The 24,339-nt window shown below is 53.5% G+C and overlaps 11 protein-coding genes across 16 annotated transcripts; 6 read left to right on the top strand and 5 right to left on the bottom strand.

The window, feature by feature from the left end:
- Positions 1-13: 13 nt before the first annotated feature.
- LOC9645392 (transcription initiation factor IIA subunit 1) lies at positions 14-1,669 on the top strand. Its single transcript, XM_024666412.1, has 11 exons — positions 14-208; positions 274-441; positions 509-568; positions 627-663; positions 743-801; positions 854-961; positions 1,017-1,076; positions 1,130-1,166; positions 1,222-1,406; positions 1,462-1,545; positions 1,596-1,669. The coding sequence occupies exons 1-11, from the start codon at positions 92-94 to the stop codon at positions 1,617-1,619; spliced, it is 939 nt and encodes a 312-aa protein (XP_024522180.1). The 5' UTR covers positions 14-91; the 3' UTR covers positions 1,620-1,669.
- Positions 1,641-4,244, top strand: LOC9630550 (nephrocystin-3). 3 transcript variants are annotated; one of them, XR_002991206.1, is made up of 10 exons: positions 1,641-1,750; positions 1,804-1,917; positions 1,969-2,263; positions 2,312-2,483; positions 2,544-2,766; positions 2,821-2,906; positions 2,960-3,089; positions 3,150-3,481; positions 3,541-4,085; positions 4,152-4,235. XR_002991206.1 is itself a non-coding variant. In XM_024666408.1 (9 exons), exons 1-9 carry the CDS (start codon positions 1,728-1,730, stop codon positions 3,762-3,764), a joined length of 1,599 nt encoding a protein of 532 aa, XP_024522176.1. In that variant the 5' UTR covers positions 1,641-1,727; the 3' UTR covers positions 3,765-4,244. The 3 variants fall into 3 exon arrangements, 2 of the variants coding, with proteins under 2 accessions (XP_024522176.1, XP_024522177.1); XM_024666408.1 differs by having other exon boundaries at positions 3,541-4,244; XM_024666409.1 differs by having other exon boundaries at positions 2,312-2,477; positions 3,541-4,220.
- LOC9630549 (peroxiredoxin-2) lies at positions 3,784-4,381 on the bottom strand. Its single transcript, XM_024666401.1, has 2 exons — positions 4,226-4,381; positions 3,784-4,089 (listed from the first exon to the last, which is right to left on the bottom strand). Exons 1-2 carry the CDS (start codon positions 4,379-4,381, stop codon positions 3,784-3,786), a joined length of 462 nt encoding a protein of 153 aa, XP_024522169.1.
- Positions 4,382-4,423: 42 nt separating this feature from the next.
- On the bottom strand, positions 4,424-6,971 carry LOC9630548 (probable L-type lectin-domain containing receptor kinase S.7). Its single transcript, XM_024666407.1, has one exon. The coding sequence runs from the start codon at positions 6,689-6,691 to the stop codon at positions 4,502-4,504; it is 2,190 nt and encodes a 729-aa protein (XP_024522175.1). The 5' UTR covers positions 6,692-6,971; the 3' UTR covers positions 4,424-4,501.
- A 23-nt stretch (positions 6,972-6,994) lies between these two features.
- Positions 6,995-8,296, bottom strand: LOC9630547 (pentatricopeptide repeat-containing protein At4g02750). Its single transcript, XM_002992667.2, has one exon. The coding sequence runs from the start codon at positions 8,294-8,296 to the stop codon at positions 6,995-6,997; it is 1,302 nt and encodes a 433-aa protein (XP_002992713.2).
- LOC112343259 lies at positions 8,223-9,454 on the top strand. The gene is made up of 7 exons (XM_024666413.1): positions 8,223-8,369; positions 8,424-8,545; positions 8,599-8,707; positions 8,759-8,889; positions 8,957-9,073; positions 9,129-9,266; positions 9,323-9,454. The coding sequence occupies exons 1-7, from the start codon at positions 8,321-8,323 to the stop codon at positions 9,389-9,391; spliced, it is 735 nt and encodes a 244-aa protein (XP_024522181.1). The 5' UTR covers positions 8,223-8,320; the 3' UTR covers positions 9,392-9,454.
- Positions 9,455-9,495: 41 nt separating this feature from the next.
- On the bottom strand, positions 9,496-10,795 carry LOC9645391. The gene is made up of 3 exons (XM_002992666.2): positions 10,403-10,795; positions 9,987-10,341; positions 9,496-9,925 (listed from the first exon to the last, which is right to left on the bottom strand). Exons 1-3 carry the CDS (start codon positions 10,551-10,553, stop codon positions 9,535-9,537), a joined length of 897 nt encoding a protein of 298 aa, XP_002992712.1. The 5' UTR covers positions 10,554-10,795; the 3' UTR covers positions 9,496-9,534.
- A 311-nt stretch (positions 10,796-11,106) lies between these two features.
- LOC9645390 (probable RNA helicase SDE3) lies at positions 11,107-14,812 on the top strand. The gene is made up of 4 exons (XM_002992695.2): positions 11,107-11,796; positions 11,851-12,009; positions 12,065-13,531; positions 13,581-14,812. Exons 1-4 carry the CDS (start codon positions 11,107-11,109, stop codon positions 13,734-13,736), a joined length of 2,472 nt encoding a protein of 823 aa, XP_002992741.2. The 3' UTR covers positions 13,737-14,812.
- Positions 14,813-16,022: 1,210 nt separating this feature from the next.
- Positions 16,023-17,603, top strand: LOC9645389 (probable RNA helicase SDE3). The gene is made up of 2 exons (XM_024666400.1): positions 16,023-17,264; positions 17,314-17,603. Exons 1-2 carry the CDS (start codon positions 16,023-16,025, stop codon positions 17,467-17,469), a joined length of 1,398 nt encoding a protein of 465 aa, XP_024522168.1. The 3' UTR covers positions 17,470-17,603.
- Positions 17,604-18,212: 609 nt separating this feature from the next.
- Positions 18,213-22,034, top strand: LOC9645388 (PH, RCC1 and FYVE domains-containing protein 1). Of its 4 annotated transcripts, XM_002992693.2 has the most exons (9): positions 18,213-18,554; positions 18,668-18,754; positions 18,824-18,913; positions 18,973-19,065; positions 19,124-19,285; positions 19,350-21,278; positions 21,351-21,497; positions 21,553-21,827; positions 21,889-22,034. In XM_002992693.2, exons 1-9 carry the CDS (start codon positions 18,504-18,506, stop codon positions 22,001-22,003), a joined length of 2,949 nt encoding a protein of 982 aa, XP_002992739.1. In that variant the 5' UTR covers positions 18,213-18,503; the 3' UTR covers positions 22,004-22,034. The 4 variants fall into 4 exon arrangements, with proteins under 4 accessions (XP_002992739.1, XP_024522134.1, XP_024522135.1 ...); XM_024666366.1 differs by having other exon boundaries at positions 19,350-21,497; XM_024666367.1 differs by having other exon boundaries at positions 18,668-18,913.
- Positions 22,017-23,633, bottom strand: LOC112343253 (pentatricopeptide repeat-containing protein At4g02750-like). Its single transcript, XM_024666399.1, has one exon. It carries the CDS (start codon positions 23,631-23,633, stop codon positions 22,017-22,019), a length of 1,617 nt encoding a protein of 538 aa, XP_024522167.1.
- Between the last annotated feature and the right edge of the window lie 706 nt (positions 23,634-24,339).

The following is a 24,339-nucleotide window of genomic DNA, read 5'->3' as shown; positions in this document are numbered from 1 at the left end:
GTAAGGACCCATTCCAGGTTCTTTTATTTATAGCCGCTCAACCCTAGCTAGACGCTAGGGCAGACCGGAGAGCGCCAAGCTCCGCCTCGCCATGGCTACCAGTGTCGCCAGCGTCTATCTCCATGTCATGGAGGACGTGATCAACAATGTCCGCGCGGATTTCCAAGCGGAGAATGTGGAGGAGAGCGTACTCAACGATCTCCAGTCGGTAAATTTCTCCCTCCTCCCTCCTCCCTTTGCTCTCGATCGGGAGAGCTGAGCGATATTACGCAGCTGTGGGAGCTCAAGATGATTCAATCGGGTACCATTTCTCCCGGCGAGATCCCCCAGAACCTAGGCGTTAGGAACGCTGCCGCGCAAGCAACCTCGGTCCAGGACCTCAACATCCCTTACCAAGGAAGCGAAGAGTTCACTCCCACAGCCGAGCTCCTCTTCTCCCCGGTAAGTGAGGAGAGAGAGATCCAAAAAGAAGGGACTACTTTTAACCGTGACATTGCTTGCTTGGCAGTACTCCACGCCAACACCTGGTCCGGATCAAACACCCATTGCTGACAAGAGCGGTGGCGATGTAACAATAGTCTTTCTCTTCTTGCTCGCTCGGCTTGGTGTACTAATGGCTTGTACAGGATTCACACAATCACCGAGGAGTGGACGTTAATGTCGGTATGTTTCCGATGCACAGGGAAGAAGATGAAAGATAAATCTAACGCGATTTCATTCTTCTCTGTCTGTTTTTTTTAAGCTTACCAGGAGGGTCAGGAAGACGAAGAGAATGGTTCCGGACAAGGCCCTGTTACCAAAGTAAATTCTTTGCAATGCCCGCTTTGGCTTGGTTAATGTCGAGCTTTGGCAGGACTTCTTTACACTTACATCAGGAAAGAGAAAGCGGGACGACTTACCCGCGAACTATTTCCCTGGAGACTATATTCCCCAGCATGACGGAGCCGCAGATACCCCTGAGGTGGAGTTCCATACTTCTTTTCCTTTTATCATCCTTACAGATATTGGTTCTCCAGGAAACTCGAAGGCCGAGCATCCCTCAACACGATGGGGCAGATGACAATTATGATGATGAAGTGCGTGTGTTTGCTCTACTGTTAGATTGTTGTTAACATGGGTTCTTTTGTAGGTTGCCCAAGAAGACTACAATGAGCCTGGCGACGAAGGTTAACAGTTGTATCCACAGTGCCTGTCTTCATGGCTTTTTGTTTATGAATGTAGAACATCCGCAGCCGGCTAACGAGACTCTGGTAGCGACAGCAACACAAGTGGAAGGTGTGGAATCCGAAGGATCAGAGCCTCCCTTGAATGAACAAGATGACGATGAGGAGGACGAGTTAAACGACATCGATCAAGCCGGTGAGGAGCCAAAGACAAGTCATCTCGTACTAGCGCAGTTTGAGAAGGTTTGGCTGTTTGAAGTTTGAGCCACTTGCAATGCAGTTGACTTTGTCTTAGCAGGTAACTAGATCAAAGAGCAAGTGGAAATGTATCCTGAAGGATGGGATTATGCACCTCAATAATCGTGACATTCTTTTTGTAAAGGTCTGAATTTGCTTCATGTTCTACCCTCTCAATTCACTCTCTTTTTCCAGGCAAATGGAGAGTTCGATTTTTAAACGTTGTTCGTTTAGCTGAGCCTAAATAAAGGGTTTTATTTATTGTTAAAGTTCTCCCACTCTTCTGAGGTTTTGGTTTTTAAGATAGGGCGACGTGCATAGTTGAGAATGGCGGCCAATGCGTTTCACAGGTGAGCTCGGTTGAATTCCACTTTTTTTGTGCCTAAGTGATGGTACCCAACAGGTTTGTTGTGCCCACTCATTCTCATCTCTTTCAACAGCAGCAGCAACAGCAGGAAGGGCCTTTGCTTCGAGTTCTTCATCGCCGAAAACCACTGAGAACCTTCGTCGCTGCCAGGTGCAGATTGTAAAGCGTGTTCTTTGCGAACTTAACCAGCGCGTTTTACAGGAAAGACGTAGCTTCCACTACGTCGAGTAGTACCCACTTGGAGAAAACAGCAGAAGTTGTCGCTGTAGATGAACTCAAGAAGGATCTGGACGGCCTGCGCCAGAAGCTGGCCAATCTGATTGAACAAGGAGAAGAAGAATATGCGGAGGCTTTGCTCGACGCCAATTACAAGGTTCTGAAGCGTCAGCTGGACGGCGGTGAGCAAGGAATTGAGCAGGCGGCTCTGCTAGATGTTCTTGCTCAAGGTCATCTGGACATGGGGGACGTTGAAGGCGCTGCACCACTTCTTACACAGGTACATTTTATTTCTAAGGCCTCTGAAATGGAACTTTTCCTGTTACAGTTGACACAACTTATGGAGAAGAACCACTTTGACAGTGCTAAACCAGAACCTCTTGTTGATAAAGTTGTGGAGCATATGGCTGCTATGTATGCAACCCTGGATCAACCCGACCGGGCTATAGAGCTGTACGAGCGATGTCTTCGCATGCAGGAAGACTTGTACGGTGGTAAAAGTCTTATTTTTTCTATTTCATCCTTGCCTGCTCTATCTTACGATCGCTTTTTCTGAATAGGGAACGACAGCCCACTCCTCGTCAATGCGCTTTTTGGTTACGCAGCTGCTTGCAAAGATGCTGGTCATTTGGATAAGAGCACCGAACAGTACATTCGGGCGATTGCAATATTGGAGAAAGCAAACGGGCCGGACAGCCAGATTTTGGTTCTCCCGCTCCAGCATCTTGGTCTCGCTCTTTTGGAACGTGGCAATCACGTTGAGGCAGAGCAAACGTTGAGCAGGTATTGATTCTGGTGAGTGGTATTTCTCTCACATTTCTTTTCTTTCTTCTCCAGGGCTCTTAAGCTTGCAAAGGAGAAACCCAACGATGGACGGGTTGGAGTTGTAATGTCGTCATTGGCGCAAGCAAAGTACATGACTGGTATGATAATTCTGTACACTCTGCTCCTTTCTCATACGAAACAATATTCACAGGTGACAACGAGGCATCGGCAGATTTGTTTCGTGAAGCTTTGAGAGTGATGGAGAGGAGTACCACGCCAGATCCACTACTTATCGAGTCGATGAGAACAGACTTTTCAATGGTGTTGACAGTCCTGGAAAGGTGTGGCACACGATCTTTCGCTTTTGTTGTTGATTTCACCTCGTGTTGTCACCTCACCAGGCACAAGGAAGCACAGGAGGTTTTGGAAGACAACGTACATGCTGTCCAGAATAGGCTCGGGTCAAGTGACATTGGGCTCTTTGTGCACATGAAGAACCTGGCAGTGTCTCACGCCAACTGTGGCAACCTCGTCAAATGCGAGTCTCTAATGCGGAGATGCTTACAATTGGCCACTGCTCACTACGGTCCTAATGCACCGGAGCTATCTGGAGCGCTAGAGATGCTTGCCACGCTCCTGCACCACATGGAAAGGCACACCGAAGCGGAGCCTTTGGCTCGTCAGTCTCTGCTCTTGTGCGAGGCCAGATATGGGAGGGAACACCCGTTCTCAGGTACAACACTTGTAAGTAGGCTCCTTTCAATGGTGTGACACAATGGTGCATGCATGCAGGTGACGCTTGCAACACTCTAGCAGCAATACTGTTCGCTCTGGAGAGATTCCCGGAGGCTCATGTCTTGATGAGTAGAGTGCTCGACATCCAGACGAGGGAGCTAGGCCCTTACGATCCACTGGTTGGCAAGACGCTCGAGTACCTGGTGATGATCAACTCCAAGCTGGGCAGGGACTCAACGCAGTTGCTTAAAAGGCTCAAGGACATTCAAGGAGACAAGTGAGAAGCCGCGGCCTCCTTGATCAGATGAACAGCTTGAGCACATCATCCACGGCAATATTGGCAGCCTCTCCGGGATACTCTACGATAAGCTTTCTCACCCTGAGGTTGTCAGCGAACAAGACGAAGCGCCGGCCCCGGACGCCCATCCCGTGCCTGGTCAAGTCGATGTCCATACCCAATGCTTTGGTGAAGGTTGCGGAGCCATCGGCAAGGAAACGAACGGCATCGTTGTTGTCCGCGAACGTCTTGGACCACTGATGGGTGACGAAGGGATCGTTCACTGCAGTCACGAGAGTTATAAGTTTTGAGCAGCAGCAGCCAGGTACCTGTCAAGCAGTAGATGTTTGTGATGCCTTTGGCATGGAGACTGGGTGCTTTGCTGATGTAGCCAGGGATGTGTTCTACGCTGGAGAGACGCAAAGAATAAGAAGAGATCAAGCAGGATCGAGGAAAGAAAGTTACTTGCCTGCAACTTGGAGTGTAGGCACCTGGAACTCCGAGCAGCAAGACGCGCTTGTGAGCAAATAGGTGGCGGATGGACAGGATATGGAGGATGCGAGTAGCGGCGTCTATGTGATAGAGGATCCCGTCGGGGAGAGTGTCTCCCAGTTGGATCATGGATCCAGAGGCTAGAGGGAGGGAGCACAACTGCAAGGAAGACGAACGAATATGCTACAGGTAGCCTCGTTTATATATAACAATTGGTTTGTTACATCTCTTTCTCTCTCGCAGTGTCTATCACTCCTGGATGATGTCCTCGATGCTCACGGGTGGAAGCGACGCAAACGATGGCCTGGGCTTAGCCTTGGGCAATGGCGGAAGCGTCATCTCCCCGCACAGGATCTGGACTGCCTGCTTCATGCTGGGCCGAGAAGTTGGATCCGGGTGGCAGCAAAGCAATCCCACCTGGAGCAGTAGCAGCATCTCCACTTGCTCGAACTCGACACCCAGCTTGGGATCCGCCGCTTGGAGGAGCTTCCCATTCCTGTGGAGTCCCCACGCCCAGTCCACCAACACTCTGGAGCTGCTCGACGATGATCCACTTGACTCCTCCGTGACGTTGTCCTCCTCCTCGGTTATCGGCCTTCGACCGCTGGCAACCTCGAGCGCCACGATTCCAAAGCTGAAGACGTCCGTCTTGTCCGTGGCCTTGCCGGTGTGGAGATACTCGGGTGCCAGGTAGCCGACGGTCCCGGCGGTGATGGTCGTCTCGGGGCTACTGTCGTGCTCCATCAGCCTCGCCAGGCCGAAGTCCCCCAGCCGGGCATTCAAGTTGGCGTCGAGCATGATGTTGCTGGCTTTCACGTCCCGGTGCACGACTTGCTGCTCCCACTCGCTGTGAAGATAGGCCAGCGCGCTGCCAATCCCGACCACCACCTTAAAGCGCACGCTCCACTTCAAAGCACTGCTCGAGGCGCTCTTGTCGAAGAGGAGCTTGTCCAGGCTTCCATTGGGCATGAAGTCGTAGACGAGGAGGAGCTCGTTCTTCTCGCGGCACCAGCCTTGGAGCTGGACAAGGTTGCGGTGGCGGAGACAGCCGATGATGGAGAGCTCCGACATAAACTCCTCGCGGCCGTGCTTGCTCCCGCGATTGGCTCTCTTCACCGCCACCTCCACCTCGACTATCTCATCGCTCGTCGGTGCCTCGCTCTTCATGTCCACTGGTAGCAACCGGAGGCGACCCTTGTAGACCGTCCCAAACGCACCATACCCGAGCACCTGGCTGAATCCTTTGGTGGCGCAGCTCAGCTCCTTGAACGTGAATCTCCTCGGCCCGCTGTGCAAGTTCGACGATATCCTGCTGATCATCTTCTTGCTGTTCAAGTCGTCCGAGGACAAAGATCTTTCCTTCCCACGCCAGAAACAACAGAGACTCCCAAGGCACGAGCAGAGTTTGGACGGCTTGCTGCCACCACCCAAGTCGAGATCGTGGCGCGTCGCCCTGCTGCTGCAAGTCAGCCACAAGATCATGCTCACTATCACTGCTCCAGCTATGGCGGACGCCGTCGACACTGCCAGGAACCTGGTTGTGGCAGCCATGCAAAGCTTGCGAGTGCATCTCGTCGAAGTCTCCCGCTCCGGTTGATTTTCCTGGCCAAGATCCGGAGGAGCAGCAGCCGCCACTGCCGCAGCTGGAGGTCGAGCTTCATCCAGATGTTCGAGGCCAGAGCTAGAGAATTGCCACGAGTGGAGCGAGTGGAGCTCGATGTTTCCTCCGGTGGCGGCCGAGAATCCAACGAACATGTACTCGTCCAGGACAGCGTACAGGTTGACGCTGAGTGACAAGAGCCGCTTCTGCGGCATTTGCTCCGCGTTGTAGCTCAAGCTCACCTCCATCTCCTGGCGGCCGCTGTCGTACTGGATCCACGCCGTGATGGGTCGCCCGCTCTTGAGCTCCACTCGCTCCGACCCGGCGTCCGCGAACTCGAGCGACACCATGCTATCCACATCCACGCCGACGTGGTTGTCGTTTGGATCCATGAACTCCACGTTGAGGAAGGTGTCGAATTCCACGGCGAGGCTGTGCTGCGTGGTGGGCGGCGGCGGCCTCCCTGCCGGTGCCGAGGCCGAGAGGAATCCCAGCCATCCTCCGGGGCCGCCCTGGGTGGTGTTGCTGGGAGCGAAGATGAAGGCGAGGCCATCGCCAAAGTGGACAGCGTCGGTGTTGGTGATGGAGAAGGTGAAGGAGGTGTTGAAGGAGGCGGTGGCGTTGCTCGCCCGGTCCACCAGCCTGATGGGCGATGGGAAGAGCGCTCTCCCGGAGCTCAGGCCCCCGCTGCTGTCCTTGGTCAGCTCGATGCTCCCGTTGCGCAGGAACGCATCGCCCAGCAGCGACATGCTCCCCTGCTGGAACTCTTGCAGCAAGATGTCCGCCGATTCCACCATCACCAGCGCCATCATCACCAGCAGCCCATTACATCTCCTCATTGCTGTCGATCCAACTATAAACTGTAAGCTACTTCAAGCTCGCGATTCTCAACGAACCAATACTACCATAGCCATAGCTTGAAGGAAGCTACAGTGGTTTGGAGGATTGGATGCTGCGAAGCTGGAGAGAGAGTATACAACGGTCACATTTGACCAAAGCTAGCCAAGCTAGAGATAGAGGGCATAATCAATTCTATTCAAAGCGAGAAGAGCACTTTCGCTCAAACCAAACGTTGCACGGCACGGCTGCGTGCGCTGCTGCTGCTACTTTTGATCGATCCATCCCCGTACAAGTCGTTTCGTTTAGTGCTGCAGATAGTTGGCCAGCAGCACATAAGTTCCATCTTTGTGGGGATCCAGCTCCAAAACTCCTCGGGCTGCTCGAGCACCGTAGTCCTCCTTGCCAGTTTTACCACTCCCTAGCAAGCTCGTCCAGTCCCGCGCATCCGGTGCAAACGGCATGTTTGCGACGAGCTCCCCGGCGTCGTCCAAGTACCCCCCGCGGCTCAAGAGATCGAGCATGAGCGAGTAGTGCTGCTTTCGGGGTGTCACATTGTAGTCGGGAGCCATGGAGAAGAAGTGAGAGCAGCCGGAGCGGACGCTCCCGGCGTGGTTGCACGCCAAGAGCACGCACAGAAAGGCAACGTCGTCGGGCATGGTGGTCATCTTCATGCTGCTGAAGAGGTCCAGAGCGTCGGTCCATTGGCCGGTGTGAGCGTAGGCGCAGAGCATCACAGTCCACGACACGACGCTCAGCTCTGGCATCGCGAGGAACACCCGAGTGGCAGCGTCAATATGCCCGTCTTGGGCATAGCCACAAGCAATGCAGTTCCACGACACGCTGCTGCGCTCCTCCATGCCGAAGAAAACCTGACTCGCCTCGTCCATATGCCCTCTCTGTGTGTACGCCGCGAGCATTGCGTTGTAGGAAACCACGTCCCTCTCTGGCATCGCATCAAACACCTGCCGTGCGTCCTCTAGATGCCCGTTTTGGGCATACGCACACAGCATCGCGGTCCATGAAACTATGCTTCTCTCTTTCATGCAGTCGAAAATATCGCGAGCGTTTCGCACAAGATGGGCTTCCGCATACGCGTCTAGCATGGGCGTCCAAGAGCAGAGATCCCATTCGGGCATTGAATCAAACACGAACTTTGCCGCACCAAGATCCCCGCCTTGGGCAAATGCAGACAGGATTGCATTCCAGGTGATCGTGTTCCTCTCCGGCATCGCGTCGAACATCACCTTGGCCTCGTCCGTAAGGTTGTAGTGTAAGAAAGCACTCAGCATTGCATTCCAGGAAACCAAATTCCACTCTTTCATGCTGTCAAACACTCGCTTGGATTCCTCCAGATGCCCAGTCCGGGCATATGCAGTGATCATCCGGACCCACGAGTACAAGTCCTTGTGCACGATCGAATCGAAGACACGGCGTGCGTGCTGCGCGCTGCCACATCTCCCGTACAGCTCCAGCAGCCTGTTGCTCGCGAACGCGTCGGTCCCGCCGCTGAAAATGTGCTGGGCGTGGTGCTCTAGCTGCCTGGCGGCGGGCAAAGAATTACAGGAGGCAATGAGGTTGAGGCACTCGCTTCTATCCAGCAGCATTCTAGTGGGCAACAAACCCTAGCAATGGCGGTGGGACTGGGATCCGGGGCGAGCGTCGCCATCCACCTCTCAGGTTCTATGAGATCTCCGAGCTAGCTAGCAGGGATTGGATTCTTTCTCTTTCCAGTTCCCAGGAGAAAGTTCTTTCACACGCGCGCTTCGCAATGGGGGTACCACGAAGTGTCCACCAAGTTTGTGGATGATACCATTTGTGAGATGCTCGCTACAAGCAAGGACAGGGCAAGCCAGGTGAGATCCTTCCTCTCAATGCTCTTTCTCACGAGAGCTTGAATCTACTCAAGGTGGTGCTATGCTCGACAATAGATCAACCAAAGCTCCATCGCTTGGCGACATGGAGCGCTCTTGCTCCTCTTGTCATCTTCGATGTCTCTCCTTCGACTTCCAAGCATGGTAATCACCAGTTCTTTTCTATCGAACTTTAAGGTTTTCTTTGGAACGTAGATGTGCCTTCAAGGAAGAACAAGAACTTCGTGCTCCGGCATGTAACTTGCGATTCACTCCACGAAGATTGGACTCCAGCGCTCGTTGAAGCTGGATATAGGGGAGATCGGCCCAGCATTTGGGCTTTACAGGTTTGATACTTCGTGAAGATATGGATCCATTACTTGTGTGATTTTTTTCTTCCTGTATCTAGTCCAGGGCCTGAATTTGCGTTCGAACGATCTACTTGGGGGCGTGAGCACACATGCCATGAAAGGTTCGTACATCATAGGCGATGTCCTCCGTGGAGCACTGCTACAAAACTTTCCTTCTGCTGTGAGTGCTTTCATTCCTCTTCGAACTTTCCATCGTTTAAAGGTTTTCTAGGCAGGCAAAAGCCGAGAAAGTGTTGCTGCGACGGAAGTTACTCGGCTATGGTCTTGAAACCGAGGCGGCCCACACTTTGTCTTGCGGAGGGGATGACTACGTGTTTTTCGTCTCTAAGCAATTGCGTTTATCAGTCGAACAGGTACCTCTCTTTCTCGTGTTCTTGCCAGCGCGGATTTACCTCTGTTCTCGTCACAGGTGTGCTACGGTCTCAAAGAGATTGAGATGGCCGAAGAAGTGGAAGAAGATGGTTTTGATGACTGGTAGCACGGCAAAATCCAGGAAAATGTGATTGCTAGCGATTGATGGATCAGGTATCTCTTTCTCGTACTCTTGTGTGAGGTGTGTTAAGGTCTCGAAGATGGCCGAAGTGGACTTACACGCATGATATATAGACTGGAAGTTACAGGCTACTTGGATTTACAGACATCCAAGAGGCAAGTCCCCTTGCCCAATCCAGCGTTGGCTCTCCTGAACTCTGCCGCTATTTTGCTTGCATCTTTAGGAGTTCCTCGCGCGATGACATTGTCAAAGATCCTGGAGATTGTCATGGGTGACAGGCTGAAGCGGCTGTTGTAGTACGAGTTGAGCAGCGCAGCCACCGTCTCGGAGAGCAAGCCATTGTAGGTGGTGGCATAGTGCTGGTCGGCTATGCCATTCAAGCTCGAGTTCTTCACCAGCGCTTCCAAGGCGGTGATGTTACCATACTTGTCTCTGGCTCGGGGGCCAAGCAGCTTAGCGATGCTCTCGTCCGGAGTGACAAACTTCCAGTGGCAGCTATACACTGGATTCATCCAGTGGCTACAAACACAGGAATCCTCAAAGTCAGGCCAAGGGAAAGTCTGCTTGATATCACACTTACTCTGCTCGGCAGTAAGACGATGGCTGCTGCTGTGCCGGAGCTTTTGGAACGACGATTGGATCCAGCTTGGGCCTCGAGACTGGACAGATTGCGAGAGGCTTGACAGGCGTGAAGTAGAGCGGCTTGACGGTGTAGAAGGCATTGTCCAGGATCTTCCATTCCAGGCGCAGTGACTGCTGTGCGTTGGCCACCACATTGCACTGCTTCAAGGGGCTCCACATGAGCCGGGACGTGCAGTGCTGGAGGTCGTGCTCTCCAGGGAAGTTGGCGACGAAAGCACCCAAGAAGTTTGACATGGCTGGAACCGCCATTGCCATCCCCTGCCTGTTTCGGCAGTGGACGAGCACTTTGGCACCTGTGTGTGGTGATGTGAGCGGGAGATTATACTCGACGAGTTTCTCAAGCGAAGATCTTACCGCGGATTGGAATTCCCCACATACTGGGCCTCCCGTGCAGGCACTGGTCGCAGAAGACATTCCCAGAGACGATGGAATCGCCACGAACGAGAGCAGCCGCGAGGGCAGCGATCGCGAGGAGAAGAAGAACGCCACACTTGTGGTGGTCCATTTGGGGCTGGAAAACCGAGGATTGCGAGCGCGGAGATGAAAGCAGCGCTGGGTGTTGGGTGGATGCAGCAGATCGTTTCAGAGAAAGCTCACATTCTCCTTTTGCTAAAGCTCTTGCAGGGACTGAGACATACAAACCACCACCTTTTTCTTTTTTGAACAGCAAGTTCGTAGGCGCACAAAACCGCGAACATTTGCAACTTTTGATTTGGCTCTTCGGATTAATGGAATTTGGCTACATCGCCCCACCCCGCAATAAAACATTCTCAGCAGAAAGTTCAAACAGAGTTTCAATCACTCGAAATGAAACTTACTTTGCAAGCTTAATTATTTTTTTTCCTGCGACGTGCTGCAGAATCTGTGTGCTACCTTTAGAAACAATAGTTAATTAGTTAATCTGGAAATAAAATAAAGGTCCTGATCTTAAAGTAAACCCACTACAATTTTCGAATCTACAACTTTAAGTCGTGGCTATAGTGCTCGACAGGAGAAGGAATCCGAGATCTATTCGATACATAAGCGTTCAGAGAGCAAGGAAATCTTTACTCATTTTCATGGGCAAGGCGAAGCTCGCGGTAGCGCCCGCGGGGGAGAGCGGCATTTTCATCACGCAACCCTTCCCATGCGATGACAATGGTGAGCCCAAGAGCGTCATGGTCGGGCACTCGAGCAGCGCCAACTTCGCGGTGATCAACGGTAGCGACGATGGGGTCGTGTTGCGGGCGGTGCGCATCGCGGCATCGGGCACGCTCAGAGGCTTCCGCGGCCTCGCGCTCACCGGCTCCGAGGAGATAGCATCGTCTTCCTCGAGCAGCAGGAGCTTGGACTTTGTGCGATCCATTCGGCTACAGCCCGAGAGCCATGTCTCCTTCACCATCACCTTCTCTCCCGGCCAAGTTGGCTACTACCCGGCCAGGATCCTGTGCGACTTGCAACCGGCGTGGAGAGTCGTGCAGCACATCCAGGCCACCGGAGACGATGAAGTTTCCAAGGATTCGCGGCCGACGGCTCCATATTGCAAGCCCAAGCCCAAGAAGATGCCTCGATCTCGCAACATTGTTCCTGGCGTCTCACCACCGGCACCCAAGTTTGAGCTTGTTCTTCCACCATTTTGGATGCCTGCTGGTGTGAGGAGGGACTTCCAAAAGAAGATCCCTCCGCGGGTATTCAACGACGGCCTCTCGCCTGCGACTTACGCCCGCTACTTCGCGGCGCTTCTCTATGCCGAAGAGTACCAAATGGAGGTAATCTTATGGTTGATCTTGATGATCACACGAGCTTGGTTGGTTTTCGCGCAGTTTGATATCCGAGCCTATGACATGGAAAACGTGGTGATGAGGCAAGACTCCGGGTTCCTCATTTTGAAAGTGCTTGGCCTTGCCGAGAGACGACCTTCCGTGCTCTACAGGGATCGAATTTACTTGATGCCTCCCGGTACGCAAGACAAGGAATACGAGGTAAGTACATATGTGTACTTGTTATGATCTAGTTGTGGATGTTGCTTTGTTGAAGGGATATGTACACCGAGTTAGTGCAGAGGAAGTTTTCCTCAAGTTTGCCAACGATTTCCACCGGGTGTTCATCCAGGGCACGCGTTTTGACGTTCGGTTTTCCTTCTCCAGAACGAACTTGAAGCGATGCCACCATGCAGTTGCCAGCATCTCGCCCCAGCTTTGCAACATGTTCGTGTTTCCAAGCCCGAAAATCTCGCCCCCGCCACCACCACCACCACCGCTAAGGTTTCGTCCCATAAGCCATGGTTCGCTCAACGAAGAACAGATGTCTGCGGTGCAAGAGATCGTCGCAAAGAGAGGTGCTCCGCCATATATCATCTTCGGTCCACCCGGAACTGGGAAAACTGTGACGGTTGTCGAGGCCATCTTGCAAGTCCGTCGCCACAACAAGGACGGGGTCATCTTGGCCTGTGCTCCCTCCAACAATGCCTCGGACCTCTTGCTCGAGCGCCTGGCCAAGTTCGTGGAGAATCGACACATGCTCCGTCTCAATGCTTTCACGCGCTCACGCGCCGGCATCCCTAACAAAGTGAAGGAATTCTCCAACGGCGATGGTAGCCCGTTTTTCAATTGCCCGAGTCGAGAGGAGCTCACGTCTTTCAAAATCATCGTCACGACATGTATGAGTGCCGGAATGCTCCACTCTCGTGGTGTTCCCGCCGGTCACTTTTCTCACATCTTTCTGGACGAATCCGGCCAGCCAACCGAGCCCGAGGCGATGGTGGCGGCCATCAACTTTGCGGCCCCAAGCACCGTGCTTGTTCTTGCGGGGGATCATCAGCAGCTCGGCCCCGTGATCCGGTCGCCGCTGGCAGACAAGTTCGGCCTCAGCAAGTCATTCCTGGAGCGTCTCATATCCTCGCCACCTTACACCCCTCCCTTCAAGAAGGAAATGGTGACGAAGCTTGTGAGAAACTATCGCTCGCACCCCAGCATCTTGGATCTGCCTTCGAGGCTCTTTTATCAGGGTGAACTAGTTCCTTGCGCTGGAGAGTTCTCGCGCTCCTTGTGCGAGTGGGGCTGGCTTCCAAACAAGAAATTTCCAATCCTCTTCATTGGGGTGGAAGGCAAAGACTTGCGGGAGGGCAATAGTCCGTCGTGGTTCAATGCAGCAGAAGTGAGCAAAGTGATGGAGGTGGTGAAAAGTCTGAGGGATATGAGGAGAAACAAGCCCTTGGCAACGGAGATCGGGATCATCACACCATACCGCAAGCAGGTCGAGAAGATCAAAGGCCCCTTATCGAAAGAGAGGCTCGCAGAGATCAAAGTTGGAAGCGTGGAGGAGTTCCAGGGCCAGGAGAAGCGTGCCATCATCGTGAGCACCGTCCGCTCGTCACTGGAGTTCCTGGGGCACGACAAGAAGTTCAACCTGGGATTCTTGTTCAATCCCAAGCGCTTCAATGTGGCCATCACTCGCCCGCAAGCGCTGCTCGTCGTCGTGGGCAACCCGGGCATCCTCTCCAAGGTGCGTGTTTCCTCTCAAAACATGGTTTTTCCAACGTATGCTTTGGCAGAACGAGCACTGGAACGAGTTCCTGCGCTATTGCATCCGGAATGGATCATACACTGGCTGCCCGATTCCATCACCCGACGCTGCTGGCAATATTCCTGACTACCTGGAGACCAGCGACGATGAAGCTAAGGACCAGCCATGGCGCGAAGCAGTCTAAGTCTGAGAGATCCTCGGCCATGAAACACTCAGCAGCAAATGCCGAACTGGCATGTTTGCATAAAGATTGTTCTTAGTTTTTGTGGCGTGTTGAAACAGCCACCGTCTTGGAGAGCAATCCATTGTCGGCGATGCATAGCTCGAGCTCTTCACCAGCGCTTCCAGGCTCTGGGACCAAGCAGCTTAGCGATGGGAGTGATGAACTTATACAATGGATTCATCCAGTGGCAATGTACAGACACACAAATCCCCGAGATCAGCCCAAGGAAAAGGGCCTCGAGACTGGAAAGATCGCCAGGGGCTTGACAGGCGTGAAGTGGTGAACTGGAGCTGGAAACCCGAGGATTGTGAGCAAGGGCGTTCTAAAGATAGAGACTTACCGCCTTTTTCTTTTTTAAACAGCGGGCGCGGTTCGAATCTCTTCGCCAGCTATTTTAGGGTTTAAAGAACCGATATAAATCTCGTAGCCGACCTTCGATCTCAATTGATTTAGGTTTTGTAGCGGCCTCCCTGCCACGGTCCTTGTAGCGTGAGCTATGGCTTGGATCGCTAGGGTTGGTCTAGAACGTCTTTTCGCCCTCTTGATAGGAAGCCAGGAGCATTCCAAATCGTATGCTTTTCGGTGCCATAGCGGTGATTACAGTTCCTTGTGTGTGCTCTGCGATGTCAAATACCCGATAGGAAGTGCCGTCTGACGCATCTCTTGTGCGTTTGATCACAAAAGGGTCTCTGAGAGCTAGCGAAGAGTTGGGCCGCGCGAGGATGATAACAAGGTGAATTGGACTAGAGTCTCTGATGGCTTGCTCCTTGGCGAGCTTGGCTGATTATTCCTCCCTTGGCTGTCTGAGCGCGTTAGAGATTTTAGGGCGAAGAATCGAACACGGGACGCCAAGAAATCCGGAATCGAACCCAAGATCTATGCTAGTGCGTTGGGGCGAAGAATCGAACACGCGACGTTAACAAATCCAGGATCGAACTCCCGATCTATTGGGATTCGAAACTTTTGAGTTAAAACTAAAGAACGATGAAATAAATGCGCCACAATTTCTAAATTGTGAGGTACGAAATTTGTACGTATTCTTTAGGCATTGTCATATGGGCAAGACGAAGCTCGCGGTGGTGGCGGCGGGCGAGAGCGGCATTTTCATCACGCAGCCATTCCCGGTGGATGCCAATGGTGAGCCCAAGAGCGTCATGGTCGGCCAGTCGATCAGCGCCAACGTCGTGGTGATCAACGGTAGCGACGATGGGGTCGTGTTGCGGGCGGTGCGCATCGCTGCATCGGGCACGCTCAGAGGCTTCCACGGCCTCGCGCTCACCGGCTCCGAGGTGATAGCATCGTCTTCCTCGAGCAGCAGGAGCTTGGACTTCGTCCGATCCATTCGGCTACAGCCCGGGAGCCATGTCTCCTTCACCATCACCTTCTCTCCCCGCGAAGTTGGCTACTACCCGGCCAGGATCCTGTGCGACTTGCAACCGGCGTGGAGAGTCGTGCAGCACATCGAGGCCACCGGAGACGATGAAGTTTCCAAGGATTCGCGGCCGACGGCTCCGTATCGCAGGCCCAAGCCCAAGAGGATACCTCGATCTCGCGACATTGTTCCTGGCGTCTCGCCACCGGCACCCAAGTTTGAGGTTGTTCTACCACCATTTTGGATGCCTGCTGGTGTGAGGAGGGACTTCCAAAAGAAGATCACTCCGCGGGTATTCAACGACGGCCTCTCGCCTGCGACTTACGCCCGCTACTTCGCGACGCTTCTCTATGCCGAAGAGTACCAAATGGAGGTAATCTTATGGTTTGGTCTTGATGATCACACGAGCTTGGTTGGTTTTTTGCGCAGTATGATATCCGAGCCTATGACATGGAAAACGTGACAATGAGGCAAAGCACCGATAGGTTCCTCGTTTTGAAAGTGCTCGGCCTTGCCGAGAGACGACCTTCCGTGATCTACAGGGATCGAATCTACGTGAGGCTTGCCGGTACGCAAGACAAGGAATACGAAGTAAGTATGTGTGTGCTTCTAGACCAAGTTGTTGATATCGCTTTGAAATGAAGGGATGTGTACACCGAGTTACTGCCGAGGAGGTTTTCCTCACGTTTGCCAACGATTTCCACCGGGTGTTCATCCAGGGCACCCGTTTGGACGTCCGGTTTTCCTTCTCCAGATCCAACTTGAGGCGATGCCACCATGCAGTCGCCCGCATTTCTCCCCAGCTTTGCAACATGTTCGTGTTTCCAAGCTCGATCATCTCGCCATCACCACCACCACCGCTGAGGTTCCATCCCATGAGCCGTGGTTCGCTCAACGAAGAACAGATGTCTGCGGTGCAAGAGATCGTCGCAAAGAGAGGTGCTCCGCCATACATCGTCTTCGGTCCACCAGGCACTGGCAAAACCGTGACGGTGGTCGAGGCCATCTTGCAAGTCCGTCGCCACAACAAGGACGCTGTCATCTTGGCCTGTGCTCCCTCCAACAATGCCTCGGACCTCTTGCTCGAGCGCCTGGCCAAGTTCGTGGAAAACCGACACATGCTCCGTCTCAATGCTTTCACGCGCTCACTCGCCGACATCCCTGACAAAGTGAAGGAATTCTCCAATGGTTTTGGTGCCGGTGATGACAGCCAGTCTGCCGATTGCCCGAGTCGAGAGAAGCTCATGTCTTTCCAGGTCGTCGTCACGACATGTCTCAGTGCCTCGATGCTCCACTCTCGGGGTGTTCCCGCCGATCACTTTTCTCACATCTTTCTGGACGAATCTGGCCAGGCAACCGAGCCCGAGGCGATGGTGGCGGCCATCAACTTTGCGGCCCCAAGCACCGTGCTTGTTCTTGCGGGGGATCATCAGCAGCTCGGCCCCGTGATCCGGTCGTCGCTGGCGGACAAGTTCGGCCTCAGCAAGTCGTTCCTGGAGCGTCTCATATCCTCGCCGCCTTACACCCCTCCCTTCAAGAAGGAAATGGTGACGAAGCTCGTGAGAAACTATCGCTCGCATCCCAGCATCTTGGATCTACCGTCAAGGCTCTTTTACCAGGGCGAACTGGTTCCTTGTGCTGGAGAGTTCTCTCGCTCCTTGTGCGAGTGGGACTGGCTTCCAAACAAGAAATTCCCAGTCCTCTTCATTGGCGTGGAAGGCAAAGACTCGCGGGAGGGCAATAGTCCGTCGTGGTTCAATCCAGAGGAAGTGAGCAAAGTGATGGAGGTGGTGAGAAGCCTGAGGGATATGAGGAGGAACAAGCCCTTGCCAACGGAGATCGGGATCATCACACCATACCGCAAGCAGGTCCAGAAGATCAAAGGCTCCTTATCGAAAGAGAGGCTCGCAGAGATCAAAGTTGGAAGCGTGGAGGAGTTCCAGGGCCAGGAGAAGCGTGCCATTATCGTGAGCACCGTCCGCTCGTCACTGGAGTTCCTGGGGCACGACAAGAAGTTCAACCTGGGCTTCTTGTTCAATCCCAAGCGCTTCAATGTGGCCATCACTCGCCCGCAAGCGCTGCTCGTCGTCGTGGGCAACCCGGGCATCCTCTCCAAGGTGCGTGTTTCATCTCAAAACATGGTTTTTCTAACGTATGCTTTGGCAGAACGAGCACTGGAACGAGTTCCTGCGCTATTGCATCCGGAATGGATCATACACTGGCTGCCCGATTCCATCACCCGACGCCGCTGGCAATATTCCTGACTACCTGGAGACCAGCGACGATGAAGCTAAGGACCAGCCATGGCGCGAAGCAGTCTAGCGAGAGATCCTCGGCCATGAAAGACTCGGCAGCAAATGCCTAGGCTGGTTAACTGCAGGAGGCCATGTTTCCATTAAGCTAGTGATCGTTCTTTCTTAATTTTGGCGAAGCTTGCCTTCTCAAAGAGAGGAAATGGAACAATTGGATTTGGTGTGATAAAAATGCTGTCGTCTAAAGATGCTCGGCCATGAAAGAATTCGCAGCAAATGCCCAGGCTGAGAAATTGCACTAGCCAAAGCTAATGATCGTTCGAGCTTTATTTCATTCTTGCAAACGAACTTTATCTTGTCAAGGGAGATCTTCATCTTCAAAATGGAAGGGAATAGAACAATCGAAATGTGGAGTGACAAAAATGATGCCCTCCAAGTACAGGGCTATGGCTATATGCTTTTGTGGGGTTGGATTGATTGGATGCATCTGGATCGTCGTTTCTATGATGGGCTTTTCTCATTGCCTCAAAGGTTCTTCCATTTTCATTTCCATTTATACACTATAGTTTTTATATATATTCATATCTTGGGACATGGGAGTGCGGTCTAAAAAGTATCGCGCCAATCAATGATGCGATGCATGCATGGCTGGGCATGCCCTGATTGGCCAGCCCCATTCGTATTTGTATACGTACTCCATATAGTAGAGAGATAAGCTGATGCGGTTGGACGGTCAGGATCGCGCTTGTACCCGAGGGCTCTTTTGCTTTTTTTCTTTTTGACATGGGCGACCGAGAGAGAGAGAGAGAGAGAAGAAAGAAAGAAAGAAAGAAAGCGCAAGGCGCGCATTCTTTGACTCCTGGGAGATTTCTGGAGCGCTGGGGTGCGTGATTGGAGCTGGATGCTCGCGCTGCCGCTAGGTCTTGAATTCCCATGGCGGCACTGTGCGCGGATTTTTGGGGGAGATTTCTCGCACGGTTCGCCCGGCGATTCTTGTGTCGCCAGCGGGATTTGTGTTGCCCGGAGCTCCTCGCCTGGTAGGAAAGAGGATCGATCGAGAAGGTGTCGGGCGGCATCGGTCATGGTATTCCACTCGGAGGCTGAATGGAATTGGCACGTTGTGGAGCTGCGAGCCTGGACAGGGACGTCGAGCAGGTATAAAAAGCATTCAATTCTCGTTTCAAATGCAACCACGAATTTTTCTCGACTAGAGCTTGCCATCGCTCCATCAATGACGCTTCCTTTTTTCTTTGTCGCTGCTCGAGCAGGCTATTATTGCACTGAAGAAGGGGTCTCAGCTTCTCAAGTATGGGCGTCGAGGCCGGCCAAAGTTTGCTCCCTTCCGGCTCTCCAATGTAAGTGGTTTTCTTCCGTTTTTTCTTGCTTTGTTTCGCTTCCTCAGGCTTGGCTTCTCTCTTCTCCAGGACGAAACCACTCTCATCTGGTTCTCGGGACGAAAGGAGAGGCAGCTCAGGCTGGATGCGGTCACAAAAATCATTCCCGGCCAGAGAACTGTGAGTGGACATTGCATCTTTCCACAACCTACAACTTAATGCATTGTCTTCTCGTACAGGCCAACTTTCAGAGATATCCTCGACCCGAGAAGGAGTACCAGTCTTTTTCTCTGATTTACGGTAGTGGTGGCGAGGAGAGATCGCTCGATCTGGTAGATGCTTTGATGAGTGAATTGCTTTGAAGTGACTGGTTTTAACATATTGTTTCAGATTTGCAAGGACAAGGATGAGGCCGAGGTCTGGTTCGTGGGCCTCAAGGCCCGTGTCTCCAGTAATCGCACTCTAAAGGTGGACAATAAAAGCGAAGGCACCCTATCAGACGTGAACAGTCCCCTAGGCCGAGCACTAAGAGATTCTCCGCTAAACTCATATGTAAGTTTGAACGTTGCGAGCTCGTTCTTTCTACCCGAGTTGATCTGCTCCCTCTTTCTTGCAGGATAGCTTCAATCGCAGTCCATATGGAAGCCCGAGCTTGTTCAAGACAGCATCAACTGGAGAGCTTCAGTCAGTGGAGTCAGCCAAATCAGACTCACTGGCGTCCGAGGAAAGCTTGAATGCACAGGGCAGAAGTGTCTCACTGGCGGATGCGTTTCGAGTAAGCATGTCAAGCGCCGTAAGCTCTTCCAGCCAAGGCTCGGGTCCAGAAGACAGTGATGCTTTAGGCGATGTTTTCATCTGGGGTGAAGGTGCCGGAGAAGGCTTCTTAGGTGGTGGCGTTTGCAAGCTTACGTCTGGTGCAGGGAGCAGAGTAGATTCGCTCGTTCCAAAGGCCCTCCAGGCGGCTGTGGTGCTGGATGTAAGCAGTATAGCCTGCGGCAGCAGACATGCTGCTCTAGTCACCAAGCAAGGGGATGTGTTCTGCTGGGGTGAAGAGTATGGAGGCAGGCTCGGGCACGGCATCGACGTAGATGTTTCAGAGCCTCAACTCGTGCAGGCTTTAGCGGGTGTCAACACCGAGCTTGTCGCCTGTGGCGACTTTCATACGTGCGCCGTAACACTCTCGGGGGAACTCTACACCTGGGGGGCTGATGCACAGAGTGGAGGACTTGTAGGACACAGCAATCCAGTAAGTCACTGGATGCCGAAGCGGATGAGCTCTCCGCTGGAAGGAGTCCGTATATCTTCCATCGCATGCGGAGCCTGGCACACTGCTCTGGTTTCTTCTGCGGGCCAGCTTTTCACGTTTGGAGATGGAACTTTTGGAGTGCTTGGTCACGGAGACAAGAGAAATCTGGCTATACCGAAGGAGGTCGAGTCCCTCAAAGGCTTGAAGACCGTGAGAGCTGCTTGCGGCATATGGCACACGGCAGCCGTGGTGGAAGTTATCGTTGGCTACTCGAGTGCTACTTCATGCTCGTCGGGAAAACTCTTCACCTGGGGCGATGGTGACAAGTATCGGCTGGGGCACGGGGACAAAGAGCAAAAGCTCGTTCCAACTTGCGTGGCTGCTCTCGTCGACTACAACTTCCGGCAGGTTGCTTGCGGGCACAGCCTTACGGTGGCACTAACAACGTCTGGGCGAGTTTTTACTATGGGAAGTACCATTTATGGGCAGCTAGGAAATCCCAAAGCCGACGGGAAGGTGCCAGGGATGGTGGATGGCGAACTCGCAAGAACGTTCGTTGAAGAGATTGGCTGTGGTGCTCATCACGTAGCTGCATTGTCATCAAAGACGGAAATCTACACATGGGGAAAAGGAGCGAATGGAAGGCTGGGACACGGTGACGTTGAGGACAGGACCGCGCCGACACTGGTGGAGGCTCTGCGAGACAAGCAAGTGAAAACTGTTGCGTGTGGATCGAGCTTCACAGCAGTCATCTGCTTGCACAAGCCAGTCTCGGATGCCGATCAGTCCGTGTGTTCTGGTTGCAAGCAGGCGTTTGGCTTCACCAGGAAACGTCACAACTGTTACAACTGCGGTCTGGCCTACTGCCATTCCTGCAGTTCTAAAAAGGCCTTCAGAGCATCGCTGGCTCCCAACCCGTCCAAGGCATACCGTGTCTGTGAACCGTGCCTCGCTAAGCTGGAGAGAAGTGCCAGCGAAGAGGTCGCCAGAAAGAGCCGCAAGTACATGGATGGCAGGGAGAGGCCGCTTATCAGAGCCTCGAAACCGATAGAGATGAAACAAGTTGGATACTACGGTAACAGCAGGAACACAGACGACTTTGCCGCTAAACACCAGACAGTCATCAACATTCCCACAGCAATTCCAGAACGTAAGGCTGTTTCAGCCAAGCCCAGTCCTCCCAGGTCGGCTACTCCAACTCCCACATCCGCTGGCCTTGCTCCCCCTGGAAATGGACCTGACGAGCTCCAGAAGAAACTCGAGCTGTCACGGCAAGAGGTTCTACATTTGAAGACGCAGGTGCGGGCGTGGTACACGTTTGCTTTTTGTTTTCTTGCTTCTAATCATAACTTAATTCTCTCTCCCGAGCAGATTAGCACGCTGACGAGTAAATATGAACAACGTGAAAGGGAGCTGCGACGAGGTGCTCAAAAGGTGCAAGAAGCTGTGCTTCTTGCTGGAGAAGAAACTGCCAAATGCAGAGCAGCTAAAGAGGTTATCAAGTCTCTCACAGTTGAGGTACGTTTGTAACTTGTGCACACTCGGGCAAGCTTCTCCTGACGCACATTTGCAGCTCAAGGAGCTTGCAGAGCGAATGCCAAGCGCACGTCGGCAGCAGCAAAGACAAGAAGTGCCAAATGGTCGGCACTTCCCAGCACCAGAAGCAGAGATCGACTTGAGACTCCAGACGAGTCCGACGTCTTCCAACAGCGCCACGGATACAACGGTAGACAAACTTGTTCTTGGTTCTGGTCCCGAAGAATGGGTGGAGCAAGACCAGGCAGGAGTTTACATAACCTTGGCCTTAGCTCCCGGCGGTGGAAGGGATTTGAAGCGCGTGAGATTCAGGTATACATACAATCTTTTATACAAAGGTGAAGACTGAGTCTGTGTTCATGTCGACTGCCAGTCGTAGGCGCTTCAGCGAGAAGGAAGCCGAGCAATGGTGGCAAGACAACCGAGTGAGAGTTCATCAGCAGTACAGCATCATAAGAACCTCCAACACCTCGAAGAACCCGACGTGAGTCCCGGAGCAGCTTAAGCAGCAGCACCCGTGAGAACCTCAAGAGACGGTGAGCTCCCGCGGGGCTGCTTCAAAAAGGAACTGAGCCGGTCGCCAGCGCGAGCTCCCTGGAAGAAATTCCGATGGAGCTGACAACTCCCGAGCAGGCTTCCCCACTCGATCCCAGACGGCAGGAAAGGCATGGTGTCCGTGAGCTCCTCGGCTTCCTTGAGCCTCCCAGATCGACCCAGGATATCAACCAAGCAGCAGTAGTGCTCCTTCCGTGGCACCACGCCGTAGTCGTGCTCCATGGTTCGAAAGCAGCCCCACGCCTGCTCCGTCAAGCCACCGTGACTACATCCGACGAGCAGGCTCATGAACACGACACCGTCCGGGGTCATTCCGAGAGCAATCATCTCCCGAAACAAGGCCTCGCACTGGTGCTTCAGGCCGAAGTGAGCGTACGAGGCAACCATGGAAGTCCAAGCAACGACGTCGTCTTGCCTCCCGGGCATGGAGTCGAAAGTGGCCTTCGCTCCATGCACACTTCCGATCTGAGTGTACGTTGCGATCATGGCAGTCCAGACGATAACATCTCCATTGCAGATGGCGGAGAAGAACGAGCGAGCTCTCTCGAGATCGCCCGCCTGCCTGAAAGCCTCGAGCATCGACACCCACGACACGGAGCTCCACTCGGGCATTGCGTGAAACAATCCAGCTGCGAGCTCGACGTGACCAACCTGGGCATAGGCAAGGAGCATCGCGTTCCAGGAGACGATGTCTCTCCCGGGCATCGCATCGAAGAGACACTTTGCGCCCTCGACGTCGCCATTGTCCGAGTGACCTTGCACCACCGCAGTCCACGAGACGAGATCTCTCTCGGGCATACACTCGAACAAGCCTCGACACTTTTCCATACGCCCCGCTTGGGCATATGCTGTTAGCATGCACGTCCACGACGGGACGTTCCATGCGGGCATGGACTTAAACACCGAGTTTGCCACTTCCAATTGCCCGGACTCGGCGAAAGCTTGCAACATTGTGTTCCAGGACACGAGGTTTCGCTCGGGCATTGCGTCGAAGATCCGCTTGGCATCGTCCAGATGCCCGTGGTGGGCATATCCAGAGAGCATCGCCGTCCAAGAGACGAGGTTCTTCTCCGGCATGGAGTTGAACGCGCCGGTAGCTCTGTCGAGGAAACCGTGAAGGGCATTTGCGATGAGGATCGCCGTCCAGGAGACCACATCCCATCTGGGCATTCGATCGAACACCAGCCTCGCTTCTAGCAGATGCCCGTTCTGGGCATATGCTGTCACCATTGTGTTCCAGGCGACGATGTTCCTATTGGGCATGATGTCGAAGACGTGCTTGGCGGCCTCGAGGTCGCCGTTGTGGGCGTAGACGGTGATGAGCATCGTCCATGAGAAAACATTGGGTGAGAGCATCACGTCAAACACGCGTTGGGCAGTCACCACGTCCCCGCACTTGCCATACATTTGCACCAGCAGATTTGCCACAAAGGTGTCCTCCGCCACCACGCCTTGCGCGATGGTGGCGTGGAGCTGCCTGCCCATGCACAGATCCTTGGCATCGCCGCACGTCTTGAGAAGCGCGAGGAGTTTGCTCCGGCTAGACGAATTCTCCATTCCCATCCATACAAATAGTAAGTAGCTACATTCTTTCTAGGCCAAGAGCAGAGTTTTGGATAGATCGCGAGAGAGGATGAGGGCCGCCTGGATTGCTGGACCGCCTGCCCGTGAGCAGAAGGGCTGAGCACAAATCTGGCGAGGAAATGCGTTATCCGTGGTCGTCACGTAAGAGTGTGGACTCTCGACTCTCGACTACGTATGGCGGAGCTTCCCGGAGAGTCACACGGTTGAGTTGCACGAGCTGGAACGTCCTGGCATGGTCAGGAGCTACCTTCTGCATGGTGGGAGCCAGACCACCGGTGGATCGGCTGCGAGAGAAAGCCGTCGTCGCGATTGGGTCAAGCTCGTACAAATTCCTCCCTACAGTGGTCGCGCTGACGACTGTTGGCTTGTGCGTGGAAGTCGAAGCCCTTGCAAGAAGTCCGGCGACGGCTGGATCGTGGAAGCCCGGCAGTGAGCACACGGCAACTTCGGTAAACACGGAGCTCTCGCAATAAGAGTCCAAATCAGCGCTCGAGAGCTCGAGGCGTGGCGTTGGCGTGCGATGGGGGGCGAGGCCGAGAAGATTGAGGGCGCTGAGGTAGGTGACTCCTCCAACGCCCGGCTTATCGATTTGCTGGAGGGCGCGGACTTCCCTACGCTAACCAGCCACCTTCGCCGGCGAATTGTCTACGATGTTGCCCGCTCGCTCAAGAAGACCGTGCCGCTG

The sequence above is a fragment of the Selaginella moellendorffii genome, unplaced genomic scaffold, assembly GCF_000143415.4.
Source record: "Selaginella moellendorffii unplaced genomic scaffold, v1.0 SELMOscaffold_140, whole genome shotgun sequence".
Classification (NCBI taxonomy): Eukaryota; Viridiplantae; Streptophyta; class Lycopodiopsida; order Selaginellales; family Selaginellaceae; genus Selaginella; species Selaginella moellendorffii.
Note: the sequence above shows the minus strand (reverse complement) of the source record. Positions and strands in the feature narration are given on the sequence as shown.